The sequence below is a fragment of the Octodon degus genome, unplaced genomic scaffold (genome assembly GCF_000260255.1).
Source record: "Octodon degus isolate 3935 unplaced genomic scaffold, OctDeg1.0 scaffold00057, whole genome shotgun sequence".
In the NCBI taxonomy this organism is placed as follows: domain Eukaryota; kingdom Metazoa; phylum Chordata; class Mammalia; order Rodentia; family Octodontidae; genus Octodon; species Octodon degus.
This window is the reverse complement of record NW_004524633.1, coordinates 13,502,537-13,522,356: the sequence shown is the minus strand read 5'-3', so window position 1 is coordinate 13,522,356 and position 19,820 is coordinate 13,502,537. Positions and strand designations below refer to the sequence as shown.

Below are 19,820 nucleotides of genomic sequence, written 5' to 3'. Positions count from 1 at the left end.
GAAAAGAAAAAAAAAAAAAAAAAAACTAGTTCATCACAATTGCACAGATAAAATTGATTAAATCTGGATCTGATGGGGAACCAAGTCACATAGCAAATGGACATGAATACAGAACAGGGGCTTTTCCTGGAGAGGGTGGGCCAGTGGCTCTTTCCAGCTTTCTCAGGGTGACTGATACCTATTTCAAAGGTCCATCCCTGTTGGTTATCCTTAGGGGCAGAATGTGAGTGTGCTTGTTTCATCTTCTGTCTTGAAGAGGGGCTGACAGATGGGGTGTCTCCCCCAGAGTAGCACTGTGTTCCTTCTTCTGCACTGGCTCCTTTGAGAGTCTATCCCTGTCCGCCTACAATATTTCTACCTAACTTAGCTGTCTACAATACTTCTCCCCCCATCTTCCCTGTGGAAGTTAGATACCTTCTGAAAATATGCAGTCACAGGAGTTGAGCAGTAGGCAGTGCTGGGGCTGAGAAATGATCCTGCTTTATCCTCTGGACATGTCTGGCACTGGAACCTGGAGGCTTCTCCATTAGCTTCCTCACCCTGGGTTTTTGTTTTATGCCTGTTTCTGAATACCGGCAGGTCCCAGCAAGGAACGACTGAGGTACTGATGAGTGCTGCTAGCTCTACTCTGCCTTCTTCCTTCTTCATATTACAGTTTGTACTTTATGTGACCAAAGACAATTCTTCATGTAGTGCAGCCCAGGTCGGCTGTCATAAAAGACACCCATGGCCTGGAGATGGCTGCGATCCTGGCTCTCGACTGCTCACTCTTAAAAGCCACGTTGGTCAACTGAGTCTTTCATTCATCCATTTTCTTCTATGTCTCTTCTCTTTCTACCTCAACTGAATGAGGCAGTGAGAAACTATCATCTAAACGAAGCACAGGCACACTTGCAGGCTTGAAAGCAGGACCTGCTACCCGTTAAAGCCATGATGCGAATTCCTCCTTTGCTTCTTACTCTCCAAAGCAATCTTAACAACCTGTAAAATCAGGTGCCTCATTGAAGTCAGGATGCCTTTGCCCCAGCAGCTCCAAGAATGAACCAGATAAGAAAATAAAACTGTCAGGGATCATGGCAGAGGAGCAGGAACAAACAACTCCTGCCCTTAGTGTGTAACTCATTAAATGCTTGATTTATGTTTTTGCCTGAGACAGTCAGGGACTTAAAAGCTGCTTTTGCTAAAAACAGTGAGTACAGCCTACAGATGCACAATGGTAGCTAAAAGTAGGACAGAACTTGCCCTTTTGTCCTCATTTTATGTCTGCCTCCTCTGTTACCTTAAGACTTTGGCTCAGCTCTCTGCTCAGCTTTATATAAGGATATGGTGATCATTTAAGGAGAGTCTGCAAAGTTGGTTAGCCCTAAACTTACAAAATCTGTCTCATCCCATTCAAGACTGAGGACTCAAAGATAAGAGATTTACAGAGATGTTTGACAACCAGATTTTACTTCCTGAAATGGGAATTTAGAAGTCTCCACGTTGCCTTAAACCTGTAGTTGCCTTGGATTCCAACAGAGCTGCAAAACTGAGACTGGCCCGTGAAGCAAGAATTTCATCTCATGGAGACCAGATTGTCTCCCTAGGTAATAAGGCTTTCTCTGGAAATGAGACTGAAACTCAGAACTGAGGATGAACTGAACCTGAGGTTGTCCCAGCAACCCCATGAAAGCTGCTCCATTCTTCTTCGTGGTGGACCATTCTGATCTTTTCCATCAGAGCTGTGCTCTTTTCAGCTCCCTAAGCTGCAATCCCTTCCTCACTGTCTCTTCCCGTCTACCTCTGCAGAGTAATCGGCCTGTGCTTTCCCCTGTCACGTCCTGAAATTCTTCTGCAACAATACATCAGGAGCTGATCTGGGCCAAGTTGAAATCCTCATCTCCTCTTCAGGGGAAGCTGCTTCTCAAATCCCATCCAGTGACATAACAACCCTGATGACTGAGCTGAGTTTATCCAAATCAATCAGAAAATCTCCCCACCTTGTGTAACATAGTCACAGTTTTGGAGACATGGACATGTTTGGGAGGCATCATTTTATTTACCATGGCTTATAAACAAATTCCTGAAAGAAATGACAAGTAAACATGATTCTGTATCCTTTGCTGAGGCTTGGAGGGCAAGGGAGCCTTTTCCTGGAATGAAAATATAGGCTCTCTTTTATAGACATAGCACAATAAACATTTCTGAGCAAAGGAAGAAGTATTGAATTATGCATAGTACTCCTTTGGCTGTTGTTGAATATTAAAGCAGATCTTAATTTGCGCTAGTCCACTTTCCCAGGCTTCTAGAAGGTTATCTGACTTCGTGCTTAGAATTGGTCCTTTCAAAGCCTTAGACATGCATCTCATTTTAAATTTCCCTTTGCTCATGCTAAGTTCTCCAAAGATAAGTATTCCTGAACGAATAAAGTTAAATTTTTTAGATTTTTAACTTTTTTTTTTTACTGGTGAGTGGTAGTTGTATCATTATTTTATTTGAAAAACAGATGGCTTTGAAAGAGAAAAGTCTTTCTAAGCATGGCTGCCTATTTTGTCTTGCCATTTGCTTTCAACTGAGCCATGTGAAATCTGTATCCAAGAATTGAATTAATTATCTGGACTATTTTCCTTACTCTTCATGAATTATTTCTAGTAAGGTAATTGCATTGTATGAGTGCAATGCAAAGTGTTAACTATAATAACAAATGTGTAGCTGTCTTTAATAAATGTTATTCATGATTCCATTGTCATAATAGCTTTGGGGATCAAAAACTCAAATAAAATTAAGATGCTTACATAAAATATGAATGAGTGTTAGGTTCTTTTTTTAATTTTTTAAATGAGAAAAATGAATTGGATGTAACTAGATAAGCCCTCGCACAGTGAAGCACTGTGGCTTTCTTGCTGGCCTCTCAGTTCGTTCATTCCAGAGATGCAGTTCCAAGGCTTGAGGACCCCTGTGAAAATTCTGCCCTGGATTGATTTGCAGGAAGTAAAAATTTTGAGTCATAATACAAAGGATGTCCACAGGGGGCAGGGTGAAGTCATCTCTTTTGGGCTGTCATTACTGTAATGGATCTGCTAAATTTTACCCCCTGACTGTGATGCTAGTGTATCACCTGAACTGTGACAGACTTTCTAGTCAGAAAGTGTCAACTTTCTAGAGATTTGACAATGGCATTTCATTTACGCTGTGATCTGCTGTTTCCTTGGCATTGTGCGCATCACACCAAAAGTGGAAGGCTGCTGAGTTTTAAACTAGTTTTGCCCGTCCTCAATGTAAAAAGCAGGGAATTAGGGGATCAATTCGAAATTGTGAACCCCTTTCAAGCTGTCTTCCTTGAAGTTCCACTCTTCTGTAGAATGTCTTCAAGGTTATCAAATTAGCAATCACCTGCTGTATGGTCCAACAAGACTTTGAAGTCAGATTGTTATGTCTGAAACCCACTTTCACCTCTTGGCTACATGGACTAGAAGAAACTTAACTCACCTTCTGTGTTTCAACTTCTTGTCTGCCAAGTAGTACCACCCACTGTCATTAGGAGCATTGGATGGCACAATAATTCTCTTAGGGCTACTGCTTGGCATAGTTGATGGAGTACAATTCACAGTGGATTCTACTGGGAACTGGGCAGGATGGCAGACCTGTGTCTTAGAGAACTTAGGGCAGAACCTTGTATGAATACACATCCACTTAATCATCCCCTTTATGTGGAATTTCTAATAATCCATCTTTCCAAAAATTCCTTGCTTTTCATTTTTTTTTTGCTCTTCCCATAACTCTTTTATTTTGCTTTTTAATCCTTAATGTTAGTGATTTTCAGAACTCACACGCATGATGGGGGCCTACCTTTCTCTTCATTTACCATACAAGGTTTGGCCTGTTAAAAAGACCTAGGATTAAGGATTATGTATGAGTGAGGATAGAGGTTATGAATTTCAGAACAAAATTAAGGAGCCCCATGGTCCCCAAATTCCCTGTGTGTCCCATTCATTTGGTGGAATATATAAAAATACAGTTTCCCAAACTCATCACAGAATCGAAATATTTGAAATATTCTGTAGTTCCTATTTATCACTGATGTAACATATTTGGAGCTGAAAATATATACTCCCTAAGGTCTTTGAGATATTATAGCCAGATTTATGACCAGCCAGATGTGAGACCTGAGGTATGGAATGAGGACTCATACAAACACTGGTGCTGAAAGTCAGAGTGAAAGAGCCAAGGCCAGAAGCAAAGAGGCAGAAAAGCACGGCCAAAGATCTGCACTAAGCAAAGGCTCGTGAAGCCGGTCACTTAGTGGCATTCTCTGCACCCCATGGTCCCCTTCATGTCTCTATCAGGGTTCTTACCACAGAGTGTTAAAGTTATGCCTTGAGTCTATAGTTCTTATGTTATTCTGATACTAATAAAAGCAAACTTAGCCTGAGGGATTTATCTGTATATCCCTGACACCCATTCATGGCAAGGGTACAATAAAAGATGTGAAAATGAATTGTTAAAAATAGAAGTCTTAACAAGAAGTAGTGAATAATTTGGAGGTTGTCTGGTTGCACATAACCAACTTGAACTACCTCATAGCAAGAGAAGGTAAGGCTGGAGGTGTAGCCACAAGATGGAGTGATTCTTCCATATGTGTGAGGCCCCGGGCTTTTTCCCAAGTGCTGAGAAAAGGGGGAAAAGATGCAAGAAAAGGAAACTCAGCGTAAGGTCTACAGTGTATCTCATGAAGCTAAACTCTGGGCCTCAGTGGGGTCTAGACCATGAGCCTAAAGACCACCAGGATTCTTATCTCTGCTTCTCTTCCCACAGTTCCTTTACTAATTCTTTTCTAGAAGTGGGATTTCTCTGTATGTCTGGTTTTTAAGTATTATGTTCTGTGGTTCCCGTTTATCACTGATGTAGCATCACTGAGATACATATAGTACCTGACACCCACAAGCAGAAGGAAGAGAAGTTTAATTTGGCTCAGGGGATTTGATCCATGATTGGCTGCCTGCAATACTGAAGCATCATGAAAAGGGCCTGGCGAAGGAATGCTGCTTAGTCATGGTGGCCGGGAAGCAGAGTGCGGGAGCAGTGCCTGATTAGAAGAGATGAAGGCCATGTATGGTACCCAGGTTCACACCACCATGACACACACAGACACCTGGGAACATGCTTCATTAACCGGTGTTTCCTTTTTCTTTTCTTTTCGCTTTTCTTTTCCTGCCTCTCTTTCTTTCTTTCTTTCTTTTTCTTTCTTTCTTTCTTTCTTTCTTTCTTTCTTTCTTTCTTTCTTTCTTTCTTTCTTTCTTTCTCCTTCCTTCCTTCCTTCCTTCCTTTCCTTCCTTTCCTTCCTTTCCTTCCTTTCTTTCTTTTCCTTTCTTTCCTTTCTTTCCTTCTTTCTTTTTTTTTTGTTACAGAGTCTCACTATGCAGTTCAGACTCTTAGTGATCCTCTTGCCTCAGCCTTTCTTAGTGCTGGGATTACAGGTGTGAGCCACCGTGCCCAGTTCTTTTTTTCTTTTATGCATTTAGTACAGGGTCTACAGGGTCTCACTACACAGATCGGACTTGTAGTGATCCTTCCTGCTTTTCAGCCTCCCAAGTGCTGGGATTATAGGCACATGCCACCACACCCTGTCTCAATCATAGTCTCAGTGCACTCCGGGGGTGGGCCCCTGCCCCTGTGTCTGCCTAAGCAGGCACTTTAGTCTGCTGAGCTATCTGGCCAACCTTACCATGCCCAGTTCTTGTGTTTCCTTTTTCTAAAAAATTAAAAAAAATTTAGTAGTGCACTACCTGTTTGCAATATATGCACATAGACCTCCTATGTTATCCTTTTTACTTCCTTTCCTTCTATGCTCTTTCCTCTCTCCCTAGATCCTTGTCTATTTGCAAGTCTATTTGCTATTCCCATTTCCTATAATCTTAGCTTTTTGTGTCTGATTCATTTAGCATTATGGCCTAAAGGTGCATCCATTTTGCTGAAAATTATCCTTCTTTATGGTTGTGTAGTACTCTGTTATATGTATAAACTTTTCTTTAGAAATATATAACGACTTTCAAAGATTTAGCTATTGTTGTTTGTGCTGCCATAAACATGATTATGCACATACCTCTGTAATATGAGCTCTTTAGCTTTTGGGGGAGATACCCAGATGTAGAATAGCTGGATCAAATAGAATTTCTACATTTAATTTCTGGAGGAATCTTCATAATGACTTATGTAGTAGCTGAAGTAGTGTACATCCCCTCCATCAGTGTAGGAAGGTTCCTTCTTCCAACAAATCTGTCAGTATTTGTTGATTTTTAAGTAGTGGTGATAGCCATTTCCTGGAGTAAGGTATAATTTCAGTATTGTTTTGATTTGTATTTCTCTAATGCCCAAAGATGCTGAACATTTTTTCATTTACTGGTTGCCCACTTTTACTTACTCTGAGAAATATCTATTCATTTCAATTTTTACTGATTTTTTGGTTGTATAGTTTATTTTGAGGGGCTAGTTTTTAACATTTCTTATGTATTTTAAATATTAATTCTTAGTCTGAGGAATAACTGGAATTTTTTTTTCCATTTTGTACGGTCTGAGTCTCTACTCTGTTGCTTGTTACCTTTGCTGGAATATTTTCATTTGATATAACCCTATTTGTTGATTCTTGATGCCACTTCCTGTGCAAGTGATGTCCTGTTGAGAAAGTCCTTGCCTGTGCCTATGTCTTCAATACCTTCCCCAGTTTTATCTTCCAGAAGACTCAGTATTTTTATTTTAATATCTAGGTCTTTGATCCATTTTGATTTTATTTTAATACAGAGAGAGAGAGAGATGGGTCTATACGCATTCTTCTGCATGTGGAAAACCAGTTTTCCCAGCTCCATTTGTTAATGAAGCTGTCTCTCCTCCAGCATCTGTGTCTGGTCCTTGTCCAGGACCAAGTAGCTAATGTGCCTGTGTTTGTTGCCATTCTCTGTCCTGTTCCATCTGATCACCATGTCTGTTTTTGTGCCTGTTTCATGCTCTTTGTAGACCTATAGCTTCGTGGTGTGATTTGGAATCCAGGATTGTGATGTCTCTTGGTTTGTTCTTATAGCTTGGGGTTGGATTTACTCTTCTAGATCTCATGCCATATAATTTTTTAGAATTGTTTTTCTTAGTTCTTTGAAAAATTCTGTTGGCTGTTTTGACAGTATCAGCTTTACCTATCCAGGAAGAGGGGAATATCTGTCCATTTTGTGATGTCCTCCTTTATCTTTTTTATTTTTCAAAACACTCATTTTTATTATAGAGGTCTTTAATCTTTACCCTGATTAGGTTAATTTGTAAGTGTGTAATTTTTTGAATGGGATCTTTCTCTTAATTTCTTTCTGGGTGAGTTGATTATTGGTGTATAGGAAAGCTATTGATTTTTGTATGTTTTGTCTCCTGCTATTTTTGTAAGTTTGTTTATTAGTTTTAGGAATCTTTTAGTGGAGATTTGTCAGTCTTCTGTGTAAAAGATTGTGTAATTTACAAATAAGGATAATTCAGTCCTGTTCTATATATATATTCTGTCTATTTTTTTCTCTTGCTTGATTCCTCTGAGCAGAGTTTCAAGAAGTATATTGAGGAGGAATTGTGAGAGTGGACGCCTTTGTCTTATTCATGATTTCCGAGTAAAACCTTTCTTCTTTTTCTGCTAATCTGTTACTTGTTTCTTAATCCAAAGACATTGACATACTAGGATTAATGGTCACACTTACTGTCTATTCTGATTCAAAAAATGAAGAACATGAATGCCCCAACTTGGCCCAGTGTCCAAGCCAGATCCCACTGTCCATGGCCATAGAATAGCCACAAGAGAGAAACATGGCTGCTAAAAGCACATTGCTGTGGCTTGAGGGTACACAGGGGTAGCTCTAGATAAAGGAGAATTTAGACACTGAAATTATCTGTGCAGAGAGACAGAGTCAAACAAGCAGTCACATAACAGAAGCTGGCCATGTGTCAGAGAAATGGGCATTGAATACAGACCCACGGCCCAAACAGGAAGAATTTTATACAACTTTGCCTGGAGCTGTTGCTGCAAGGCATGACCATGGGATTAATTGGATTCAATTGGATTAATTGGCGTTGATTGCACAGTGTGACCATAGGGCTAACTTGGCAATGTGTGGATCCCAGATAGATCATTTATCAACTGTGCAACTGTGGAAATATTTCTTGAACTCTGTCTCTCACTTTTTATACCTGTAAAGTAAAACTAATAATAATTTCCTAACCATATAATATGATCATTTTGCCACAGTAAAATAATGCATATAAGGCATTTAGTATAGTGCTTAACATTTGATGTTAAAAGCATGTTAATTATTATTATTATTTTAGGCACTATGTAGCATCAATCTATACTTCGCTGATCCTAGGGTTCTCCTTTGTACAGTTTATTTGTTTTCATGTTATAACTTTTGTGATTTCCAAAAATTTTAAGACTCAATTCCCTCTGTAGGGTCTAGTGTTTGGGGCTTATTTTGGTTCGTTTGTTTGACTCCTACTGAAAGCCGAACACGGAAACTCAACAGAAACCAAACTGAATTGGTATTCTTTTGTTCACTAATTTTTCCACTCATTAATGTTCTTAACTTAATAGCATTAACCTTTTCTTTCAACTTCAGTCAGAAACCAGGAGCGATAAGAAGTACAATTTCCAGAAGATCTGGGTCAGTTGGTTTGAAGCCACTCCTGGCTTCCCTTTCACACCTTAAGTCTTAGCATTCATCAGATTCTATTTGTCTTTTTCATAAAATTATGAGCATGAAACTAATAATTTATGGGGACTAAGGTGCCAGAAACTATTATAAGTACTTTTATAAATTTGAATCAATTTAATCCTCCTAGCTGCTTTCTGGGATGGAGATACTATTTTATTCTCTTTTTTAAATATGGAAACCAAGACTTCAAAATGCAGTAACCATCAGGGTCACTGCTAGCAGGCAGCAGTGAGCAGCCACCCAGACTCCAGGGCCCTTACTTCCGACACCCAGGCACACTGCTGTTCTTGGTCAACCTCCGTCATCCCGCTCTCTGTCTTTCCATTGCTTCCACCACGACTTGGGCAGTGACTCACATTACTTCACACTTGTGTTACTGCGGTAGACTCCTAGTAATGCACCATGACTCTCCTCATTGTGATACAACTTGGAGCCTGTTGCTAAATTGTTTTTGCCTACACACTGATTCTCACATGTCACTACTTTGTTGTAAAGCCTTCTATGACTCTCTGTTGCCTGTGGCATATGAAAAACTTTCATCCTTGAATTTTTAGATTTTATGTAATCTGGTCCCTCACCATCTATTCAGGATTATTTGTCATCCACCCCTCCACAAACACACTATTCATTCATGCCCCTGGGACTTTATTCATCTCTACAGGTCCAAACTTTGCTAATATAAAAATATCGTGGCTCTATGAAGTCCTGCTTTCTGATCTCTTTAATGGAATGTGACCTTTCCTTCCCTAGGACTCTGACAGAACTATCTCTGTGCCCTTCTTATGAGACCATTTTGTGCTCTGTGCTACAGTTATTTGTACACTTTTCTCCTGTCTCTTTGTTGGCTTGTTGAAGACAGGCCATGAACATCACTAATTTTCAGACCTCCTTTGGTGGATTTTTCAATGCAAAGCAGGGAAAAGTAGTCAATACATGACTACAATTAATATAAGGGAATTTTAGCTCTATCACCAGAGCATTCCTCCTTTTTCTTTTTGCTTTGTTGAAGATTTTCACACACAGAAATCTCATTTCTTAGCCAAGTGTGGTAGGGATGTTTCTAAGACAAGCGTTCTGGGAGGCTGAAGCATGAGCTCATAAGTGAGCCCAGCCCAGGCAGTTTGGTGACTAGAAGAGATCCTGTCACAAAATAAAAAGTAAATGAGCTAGAGACTTAGCTCAGTAAGAAGGCCATGGGTTCAATTCCTAATGCCACCAAAAACTAAAAATAAACAAACCCAACAACAACATAATCTTCACTTCTTGAATAAAGTTCTCTTGCTGCTCCAGTTCCTAACAAAGTTTCCTTTCTCGGAATTCTTGTAACACTAAATATTGTTGCCATCTTTGTCTGTGCTTCTCATTGTAACAATATATCTTAGACTGGGTGGGTGAAGTGAACTTCTGAAAGTTGTGGAGGCTGGGAAGTCCAAGAGCGGGATGGGGCAGCTGTGGTAGCTGCAAACAGACTTCTCTGCTTCCAAACGGTGCTTCCTTGTGATGCTTTAATGTGGAAGAAAGCAGCCACAAGGGAGGAGCACAGTGCACTGCTGTGGCAGAAGAGATGGCTTTCCAGGGCCCTGGTGACCCTCTGAATCCTCTTTCCAGTAGGTCAAGCCATCACAGCTTAATCACTTCTCAGCCGGTCCCATTGCTTCATGGTACTGTATACTGTATCAGGGTCGTCAACATGACTTTTGGATGAATGCAGATATTCAAACCACAGCACCGTACCATTTGCTACCTTTTTCATTGCTTCATGTGGCTGCACATTGTTCATGTATTGCTGCACATGTCTGGTATATACAAAATCTCAAGAAATAGTTGTTGAATACATGACTAAGTCAGTCTCGCTCACCAGTTCTAAGGGCCCTTAAAGAGCAAATGCACCTGATATGTCTTCTCTGCCTCCTCACACCTCTTAGAGTATAATAAGGACTGAATGAATATCTACTGACGGACTGGCTCACGGGTTTCTGTTGCAAATCTGTCCTGGGTTCGCTGCCATTTTGTCCTGAGTGTGATTACACTGCTCTTGAGTTCTCTGACTACAGTTTCCCAGCCTGCCTCTGGTGAGGTTACTAAGACATAGAGAACTTCTTTCCAGCCCTTTTAAAAGTTTTGTCCTTAATGCAGAACCAGACCTTCTTAATGGGAAAAATCTGTAGACAAAGAGATGGAAATACTAGGCAGTTGAGAATTGCAACTGCAGACGTTTGATTAGAAATGACCCCATCGTACTTGTACTGTTACTTGGCATGGAGTTGGGGAGAAAAAAGCCATGCTGTAGGTGCCTTGTATCACCAAGGAGGAGGGTGATGCACCCCAATCAGGAAGGAACAGTGAATGACCAAGTCATCTTCCAAACTGGCATGAAGTCTTCCAGTGGATGTAAAACATCAATACAGATAACATTCGTATACTACAATAATAATTTTTATAAATTGCCCAGCCAGTATGGTAGAGACAAGCAGTGGCTAGCATTTGAAAGTCTTCAAGGAAAGCCTGAACTACTGATTAATGCAAGGAAAGGGAGAGCTGAGAGAAGCAGGGCCTCTCACATGAGAACATGCGTGCTCTCACATATGCTCAGCAGCACTAGGTGCTGGGAGATGGTGGAAAAGCTTGGCAAATCAGAGGGGCAGCAGGTTTGGCTACCATGGGTGTCTCTCCACTGATGGGACTCTGTGCAGTGGGGAGCTTTGTTTGTGGAGTTTGTGGGCTGCAGTCCACAGCCTCTCTTTGCAGTCTTGCATCTAATTAGTAAAAGGCAGTGCTAGCTGGAAGCAAGTCACACTGGGTATTTCAGAAGACAGAAAAAGGAATTGAGCATTGCAGCCAACAGAATTGCCAAGATGCAGATCTTTTAAAATTAATATTGTATGTTTATTTATTTGCTATTTCACTGGCTTACATGCTTAAAGAAGTCTTTGTTTTAAATGCAGGTAATCCAAGGACATACGACCCAGATTTTAAGGGCCCTGTTGTCAACAGGTAAGAAATCCTTAAGATGTCTGTTTTTTGTTTTTTTTTTAAATTTTGAACCTCAAATAGCTGACTTTGTGGTTACCATTTCCTAGTCAATGAAGCATTGTGTCTACTAGAAAGTAGACATGACTTATTTCTGCCTAAATGTCACCTCATTTCACAGGAAAAGTACAGAGAATAAATCTTTCCATGAATCATGAATATTCTTCCCTGTTCAGTAAATGAACTGCCTTAAGCTTTGATAGTTTGTATTTCTTGAAAGAAGCAGCCAAAAAAAAATTGTTTATGAGACTTAATCACTTTGTGGAGCAGCAAACCCAGGCAAGGGCTTGTTTGCTGCACCTGTGCACTGTGTGATTCAGCGCTGCGGGTATGAGGTTGCTAGGCCAACTTCCTCCACACCAGGTATTGGTGCTACTGAGCTCCCAAATGCAGAGCGCTTTCTCAGACACTATCGTTCACCCATGAATCATGCACACTCAGGATTCTCTAAAATGCTCTAGGAGATACAGTTATCTCAGCTTCTGCTCCCCCTGCTCTGAAATTGTACAGCGTGTAAGAATTAGCAAAGAATTCACAGTTCTCTTATTACTGATTTGACCCTCCGCTTCTGGGCCTCTTGCGAATCAAAAAGGATGGTGGTGGAGAGGAACCGCTTAGTATGAAGTGGCTATGATGCTGTTGGCAGCTTGTTGTTGCTTAGCACTGACTTTTATTTTTCGCAGTTGTGTCGTAATAAACTTGGATGAAAAATTATGATCCACATGCTCGTTTGCGCTGACCAGTCATCAGTCTGTGTGTGAGTGTGGACTGTTATGCCCCTGGATGCCCCGGCTTACACAGGTGTCGGATCAGTTCAGGAGAATTCTGTGAGCAGAGTCTTCCTGTTCAGGAGCGTGCCCAGGTGCACGCAGAACCAGTGGGCCTCCTTTAGAGGGAACCTGCAGGCTTGTTCTCTCCACCAGACACCATTGAGGCATTTTGTTGTCTGGTGTGCAAACAGTCGCATTCAAAGTGGTGGTTCCTTTTAATGTAATTGCAGTCACTTTACAGAACTAATTTGTGAAGATTTAATGTAGCCACTGGCCTCAAGGGACTACTAGCTCTAATTGAGATTCGCCAGTGATGATGATTATAATAAACAAGCTGTCATATTTGGGCAGAGGAAATATGGACTCCAAGTGTGGCTTTCTTCCATATGGGGAAGACAGAGGGTTAGGGCTGGCTGGTGTTACGTAGGAAAGAAAGCGATTTCCGTCTTCATTCGCTGTCCTCTGCTGCATAACATTTTGGTCAACAATGGACCACATATACAATAGTGGCCCCTAAGATTATACCACAGGTAAAAACTCCCTGTCATGAGTGATGTCACATCCATCCCAGTGCAACACACTGCTCATGTATGTGGTGATGCTAGGGTAAACAAACCTACTTAACTATGTTTAGTTACACAGACATTGTTAAATTATAGTTACCTACAGCGTGCACTTCAATAACATACTGTGTAGATTTACAACCTTGAGCAATAGGCTATGCCATACTCGTACACCACGCAGCCCATGCAAATCATGGCTTATAGCACCTAGGTTTGTGAAGTACACACTATGATTTTTGTTTGTTTCTTTTGTTTTGTTTTTGTGCTGTGAATTGAACCCAGGACCTTGTGCTTGCCAGGCAGGCACCATACCACTGAGCTATATCCCCAGCCCCTCACTATTATTTTTCCCCAGTGGAAATCTCCTCATGACACATTTTGCAGAGCAGATACCCACTGTTACATGACTCATGACTGTTGGGAATTTAATGATGGAACCAGTAGTCCAGTGAAGTCTGAATGACTCTGAAAACCTCTAGGAAGAAGAAATCAGATGCTGTGGGTCAGGTATAATGGTCTTTGGGGTGTCCCAGGCACCACAAAGGTCTTCAAATGTGTGTTGGTCCTTCTGCGGAGGTGTCTTCACCTTTGGTCCAAGATCAGAGAAAGTGTTAAAGTACAGGACATAGCTACATGAAGCCGCTGTAGCCTTGTTAGTCATGTTTTTAGGCAGTGCGCTCTGTCATGCTCTCTAGGACAAGACTGGAGCATTTAAAGAACAAACGAGAGGTGCTGTGGTTGGAGTGTAGTGGCACAGCATTTACCTAGCAGGCCCTAGGTTACAAATTAATTAAAAACAAGGGAGAACCCCCAGTTCTTTGCATTGCCTCTCACAGCAGGGCCAGCTTTGATTGCACCTTGTGCCGTGCTGCCAAGAGCCAAGGTCTCATCAGTGCGCAGGCAGAGCCCCCCAGCCCTCGCTGCAGCCCCGCCAGCCTCCTCTGCACCCCTTGCCCTCTCTGAGTTCCCGAGGATGCATTTTATGGCTTCACATGAGTGTCTCCTTCCCTCCCATCTGTGCCACACTAGGTGTGTGGGAGCAGTCACACCACAGTAGTGACACGAGCTGATGCTGCTAGGTGAAGTGTTTTCCCAGCAACTTGGTGAAATGTGGGTCTCCAGGCCTCGTGCTTTTTCTACTATTCTCAACAGAAATAAAATAAAATTAAATTAAAAAGTAAAATAGAAGACTGATTGGTGTTGGACTGCTGCTGTAGAAATGGAAGCATTATTCAGCACTCCTCCTGGCCGTGCATCACAGGGTGGAAGCCCATGTGCAGAGAAACCTGAGGAATCAAAGCTCTTTCATAAAATGATACATGAGAAATTTCTCCTATAATTGAGAACTAAGAAAAATTTTCATTTAGAGGGAAATTGCTGTGCTTTCTTCTGTTAGATAAGGAAAATTGTGTAATCCATGGTGTTTCTTTTCTTTTTCCTTCCTTTCGCCCCATACTGGCTGTAGAAGCCCATTGCTTATTTACTTTCAATGCCAACAACTGTATTAGCCTTTGGTTCCAGAGTCTCTTTTCAGAACTTTGACTTTCTATTTCTATTTTAATAATTCTGTCCAGGTGCTGTGAGTCATTTCAAGATCCTTTCTGGACAAAAGGCATCAAGTGTGTAGGGTGGGGAATAGAAATGAAAGCTTTTCATGTTACACAAGGGCCTCTTCCCCTTCAAGCACAGCATGGATGGAGAACACATCAGTTGTGCCAGAGAAATGGGTAGGGGACACAGTACTGAAAATAACTGTAATGAGAGAAGGGTGTAAAACGATCTAAAGTTTAATGGAATGCACTTGATTTTGTCTGAAGCGTTGGACATTGATAAGCTCACTAGCATGAGAAGGTTCAAGGGGAAAGAGAAGGGCTGTTGTTAGGCATACCTTGGCGGGGTGCACTCACAGGGAGTCGGGTGACTAAAGGGCCCTGAGTCTTCTGCTGTCCTGAGGTTCTGTGACACTGGGGCTGGGGTCTTCATGCTGAGCCTCCTGCTTGCTCTTTGGAATTCTGAATGATGTTCTCAGGAAGACATCTTCAGTTAATGCGATTCCAGCGCTACCTCCTGGATTTACACAGCTCTCTGGTTTGCTTCTTTTGGGGCTTGATGGCACTCTGCTTGTCCCTGTAAAGGGCACTTAGAAAAGCAGGTTCATATCTATAGGGAAGTATGAGGAAAAGGGTGTAGAAAGAAAAGCACACAAAGCTCAAGCAAAAGAATGTAAGTCTCTGGGCTCAGAAAATGGCTCAGTGGAATAAGCATTTCCCTGGCAAGCGCAAGGGTCTGAGTTCAATCCCCGGTTCCGCCAAAAAAAGAAAATGAAAAAAAAAAAAAGTAAGTCTCATGTAAAAGTGTCTGAAGAAATGAAAAACCATTTGGATTTGGAAAATAGTTTGAAATAAAAAGCCAATGTCTGTAGCACTTCGTTTGAAAACTTTAAAAGTGTCAAAATGTGGCAGGACATGAAAGGAAATAAAAATATATAATTGCCTTGAGTGGCTGACTCTTCCGAATGTCAGACGGAGTAGAAGGTCCATAAAAGTGGCATTTATACTCATTCAGAATGAGCAAATGGTGTAAAGCAATCAATTATTTATTAGTGTGACTCCTGTGCCACAGGAAAATACAGACTAAAGTACTTCTTTTGTACTCCTAGCCATCCCTTTTGTTTCCCATATGAAAAAATTATACTTCTGTATTTCTATTTTTACATTTTCAAATGTCACTACCTTCTAATGATTACTGATGTTGAAGTTCCTCAACCTTAAAATACATATGTGCCTTTATATTAGGGCACTTAAAGAAAAATATCTTTTGGCTATGTACTTCTTTCTGTTTTATTTTTCAAAGAGAATAAAAATAGCAGAAGAATTAGAAATGATACAGAATTTCACTAAACAAAATGATAGGAATTCAACAATGGTTGTTATGTTGCATATTGTTGTCTTCAAATTAGTTGTTCAAATTACCAGATACAAACATGCAAAATTGGTCAAAAATGAAAAAAAAGTCATTCAAGCATTAACTGTTCTTTTCATACTCATAAGTGAGATAAATCAGATGCACATGCGTAAGTATCGCGTTGGCTCCCAACTAGCTATGCATTCTTGTGTGCCAGGTACTGCACCAGACACTCAGAATAAGAAGATGCCCTGCGCTAAGTTCCTGCTCTACATGCTTGCAAGTTAGCAGGAGAGGAAGATGATAAAGGGGTGGATGTGGTCAGGCAGCTAATGGAGCTCTTGACTGAAGCTCTAGAAATGAACATGTGCAGAGTTGGCAAAGAGGGAACGGGAAATCTAGGAGCTTCCCAGCAGGGGTGACCGCTGAGCTTGTGCTTAAGGCCTTGCCCAGAAAGGTCAGTGGCATGTGTCAGAGTAGGGAGGCCCATGCACACTTGTGCTGGGACTGTGTTGGTGTGAGCGGGACACCGAGTGCTGCATGAGTGGTGAGGGGCATGAGTATCAGGAAGGAGGGAGGAGGAGGATCCTGGAGAGGCAGGGATGCGACAAACTGCCAGAGACAGCCAGCATCCATATATATAGCACTTTATTCTCTGGACGCTCCCTACTGAAAAACGTTAAGCAAAAAATGGGTGTGTCTCAGGAGGAGGGTGACTCTTGTCGAAGGTGACTGGGTTACGGGGCCACACAGCTGACTTGCTGGTAGGAGATGAGGAAGCGGTCACCAGGGTGTCTCTCTCCACAGCTTGCTCCTTTGCTGTCCCCTCCAAGACATCATGATGTGAGCAGCCTGTCTCCTGCTCTGCTGTCTGCCAATCTTCCCTCCATCCAGCCAACCTCGGACAGAAAGCAGAAGTCCAAATAAGCCCCTCCTCCTTTAGACTGAGGGTGTCAGTATTTTGTCCCAGCTTCATGGGACTTGCTAGGTACCGGGGACATGGGCCTTCTACAGATGAACCCAAGGTTTCACATTCCTCCTCTTCCCTTTGTGTACGTTCATGCTTGGGGAGGGAAAGGGTTGCAATCAGCCTGCAATGGAGTGAAGTAAACATTGTATGGATGCCCAGGGGCACTGGAGACCCTAAAGAGAGAGGGCGTCACGGGGCAGGAAGGCAGAGCCCTTCTGAGATGGCAACTCTTAAAGGGCAGTGAAATACCTTGTAAGAATTTTCCCTCATGCAAGAAATGGCAAAGGGTAAGCCAGAAGGAGCCAGAAGTGGGAAGGCAGATACTTACTAGGATTCTGGGAGCATTGTCAGCACTCCTCGTAGTAAGAACGGTTGTCATGGGTGATAAAATTATGTACCCATATAGCAAAAGCCAGATAATGACAAGCATTTTACCCTAAGGTGGGAAGCACGGGCTTTGCTTCAAACCACATGAGATTAAGGGGGAGCCTCTGATTGCCACAGGCTGGGGAGTTGCTTGATTAGATCTCGGTTGCCCTTATTTGCTATTTTTCCTTTCTCCCCTCTTTTCTCTCTAGTGGAGACTTATTCTCCACCACTTTCTCCAGATTCATTCTGGGAAGGTCACCCGGGCCTTCCAGCAGGCAGCAGCCTCTGACACAGTGACCAGCCTCTTCAGCTGTAGCATCCTTCTTTCTCTTGGAGTTCTTGACATCAAATTCTCCCTCAGCTCCTCTCCTCATCAGCCTCCATGTTCTGGTCCCCTTTCCTGGCTCCTCACCCTCACATGTTAAAGAGCTCTTCCTCTAACAGGATCTGGCCCCATTTTTACCCTGTCTGATTTTCCATAATCTCATCAAGGCCAGAGACTAAATATTTTCTAGATGTCAGTAACTGTCAGAGCCTGATCTCTGTTGATGACGTTTCTGTTGTTCTCATGTAGCTGCATTCAACCCTTCAGCATCTCCAGTGGGGTTGGTAATATTATTCAAACTTAGTGTGGTCCACAGAACACTTGATTCCTGCTCCCTCTTCAGAGCTCTCACAGCTCTTTCCGGTCTTTTCCATCTCAGAAAGAGAGCTTCAGTATCCATCATGCTTCGTTCTGATCCGATTCTTGATCACACTGCCTCCTTCCCTGCTCCCCCCTTTCTGTTCATCCCCTTTCCTCTCGTTCTTCTCCCTCCTCCTCCCCCTGTTCTCATATCCTATATTTAATTCACCAGCAAGTCTTACTGGCTTAGTTTCAAAATACATCCCCCAGCCATCTGCTTCTCCACGTTTCCTACTGTCACGCTGTTTATGGCACTGTAGTGTTGCAAAGGACTCTAGAGTGGTCTCCTTCCTTTACCTCCTGATTTTCTTCACTCCATTCTGCCCACATGGGTGCCACTCTTCTACTTACATAGCTTCCTGTCACAGTTACATTAAAACTCAGATTCCATGGGTCCCACACGAGTGCCCTCCACCTCACATGCTCATGTCTTTCCCTACCACTGTTCCTTTTACTCTTTCCTTTTGCTGCTTCTTGAATATTCTAATCTTGAGCTTGTCTTAGGGATTTCCCAAAATGCTCTATGGCAGGCCTTCGTAGAGGGATTCTTTATTGTCAACGAATTCTTAGCGGGGTATGTGGCTGTGAGCACATACGGGGTATGTGGCCAGGAGCTCGTCATGACAAGCCAGTTTCCCATTCACTCTCTACCACATCATTTAATTGCTTTTATTTTGTAGTATTTATCACTGCTGAAACTCACTTTGTTTCTTTGTTTACAAGATTAATGTGGTATTTAGACTATACAATCCATGAGAAGCAAGCACTGTTTTGTTCACCAGAGCATTCTATAGGCTTAGAAAAGCTCATGACACAATATCGATTGGTTAAACAGCTGAAGAACTGCCATCCTATGCACGAAATTGAAAAATAGACTGGAGAAGGTAGAGGTTGATTAGCATGCAGACAGAGGACCACACAGAAGCCTAGCCCTCTGACTGAGCTGAGAAATTATTAAAGCTTGGACTAAGGCATTGCTCCTGGGGCAGGACAAAGCTAAATGGTAAAGGGGACGGCAGAATTCATCAGGCTGCAGGACTGACTGCATGTTGCAGTCAGCCGGTCAGAAGGCAGAGACCAGTAAGCTAGGCCTAAGAAATAGCAACTGTGGTCATGTTCACTAAGGCAGGGAGCACGTGAGAAGGAGCTGGAGCCGGCCAACGGGCAGGTAGCCTCCAGAGTGCAGGTTCCGTAGTGTTGGGTTCAGGACGCCTATGGCACCTTTCGGTAGAACTATCTGGCAGACTTAGAAGTACCCTTCTGACACTCTCTGAAGTATTTATATGTTTAAGTAATGTATTTAAAAATAAATTTTTGGAGGGACATTTAAGTAAAAAAAAAAAATCTTGTAAGTTCTCTTTTCTACGCAACATTTCCTGATGGCCTCTGGGTGAACTTCAGGTACCCTGCCTTTGAGCTTCCAGAATGTTCTGTAGACTGCATTGTAATTCCTTGCTTCCTTAGTTGACTCTTTAATTAAACTATGAATTCCACTAAGTAGAGCTTTGTGTAGTACATCTGTAACAGTTTTGAGCAGGTCATTTTCCTCATCTTAACTTCACCAATACATTTCCACTGCTGACGAATTACTTTAAGATCCCTTGGCATGATATGCAAATCTTTAAATCATTACAGCTCTCTATCCCACTCTCTCTCATTTCTCTCTCTTCCCATCTCTTTCAGCTTTCTCTCTCCCTCTCTGTCTCTCTCCTCTCTCTCTCTCAGCTCTCTCTCTATCCCTCTCTCTCTCCCTCTCTCCCTCTCTCTCAACTGTCTCTGTCTCTGTCTTTCTCTGTCTCTCTCTCTCTCTCTCTCTCT

At 42.1% G+C, this 19,820-nt stretch overlaps 1 protein-coding gene across 6 annotated transcripts in view; it reads left to right on the top strand.

Moving 5' to 3' along the window:
• Nucleotides 1–19,820, top strand: part of Slc44a5 (solute carrier family 44 member 5) — a 223,051-nt gene that overhangs the window by 82,876 nt on the left and 120,355 nt on the right. For all 6 annotated transcript variants that reach the window (XM_023718339.1, XM_023718342.1, XM_023718340.1 and 3 more), the window contains one exon: nt 11,657–11,705. In XM_023718339.1, coding sequence (XP_023574107.1) covers nt 11,657–11,705 — 49 coding nt within the window. The remainder of the gene's footprint in view (nt 1–11,656; nt 11,706–19,820) is intronic.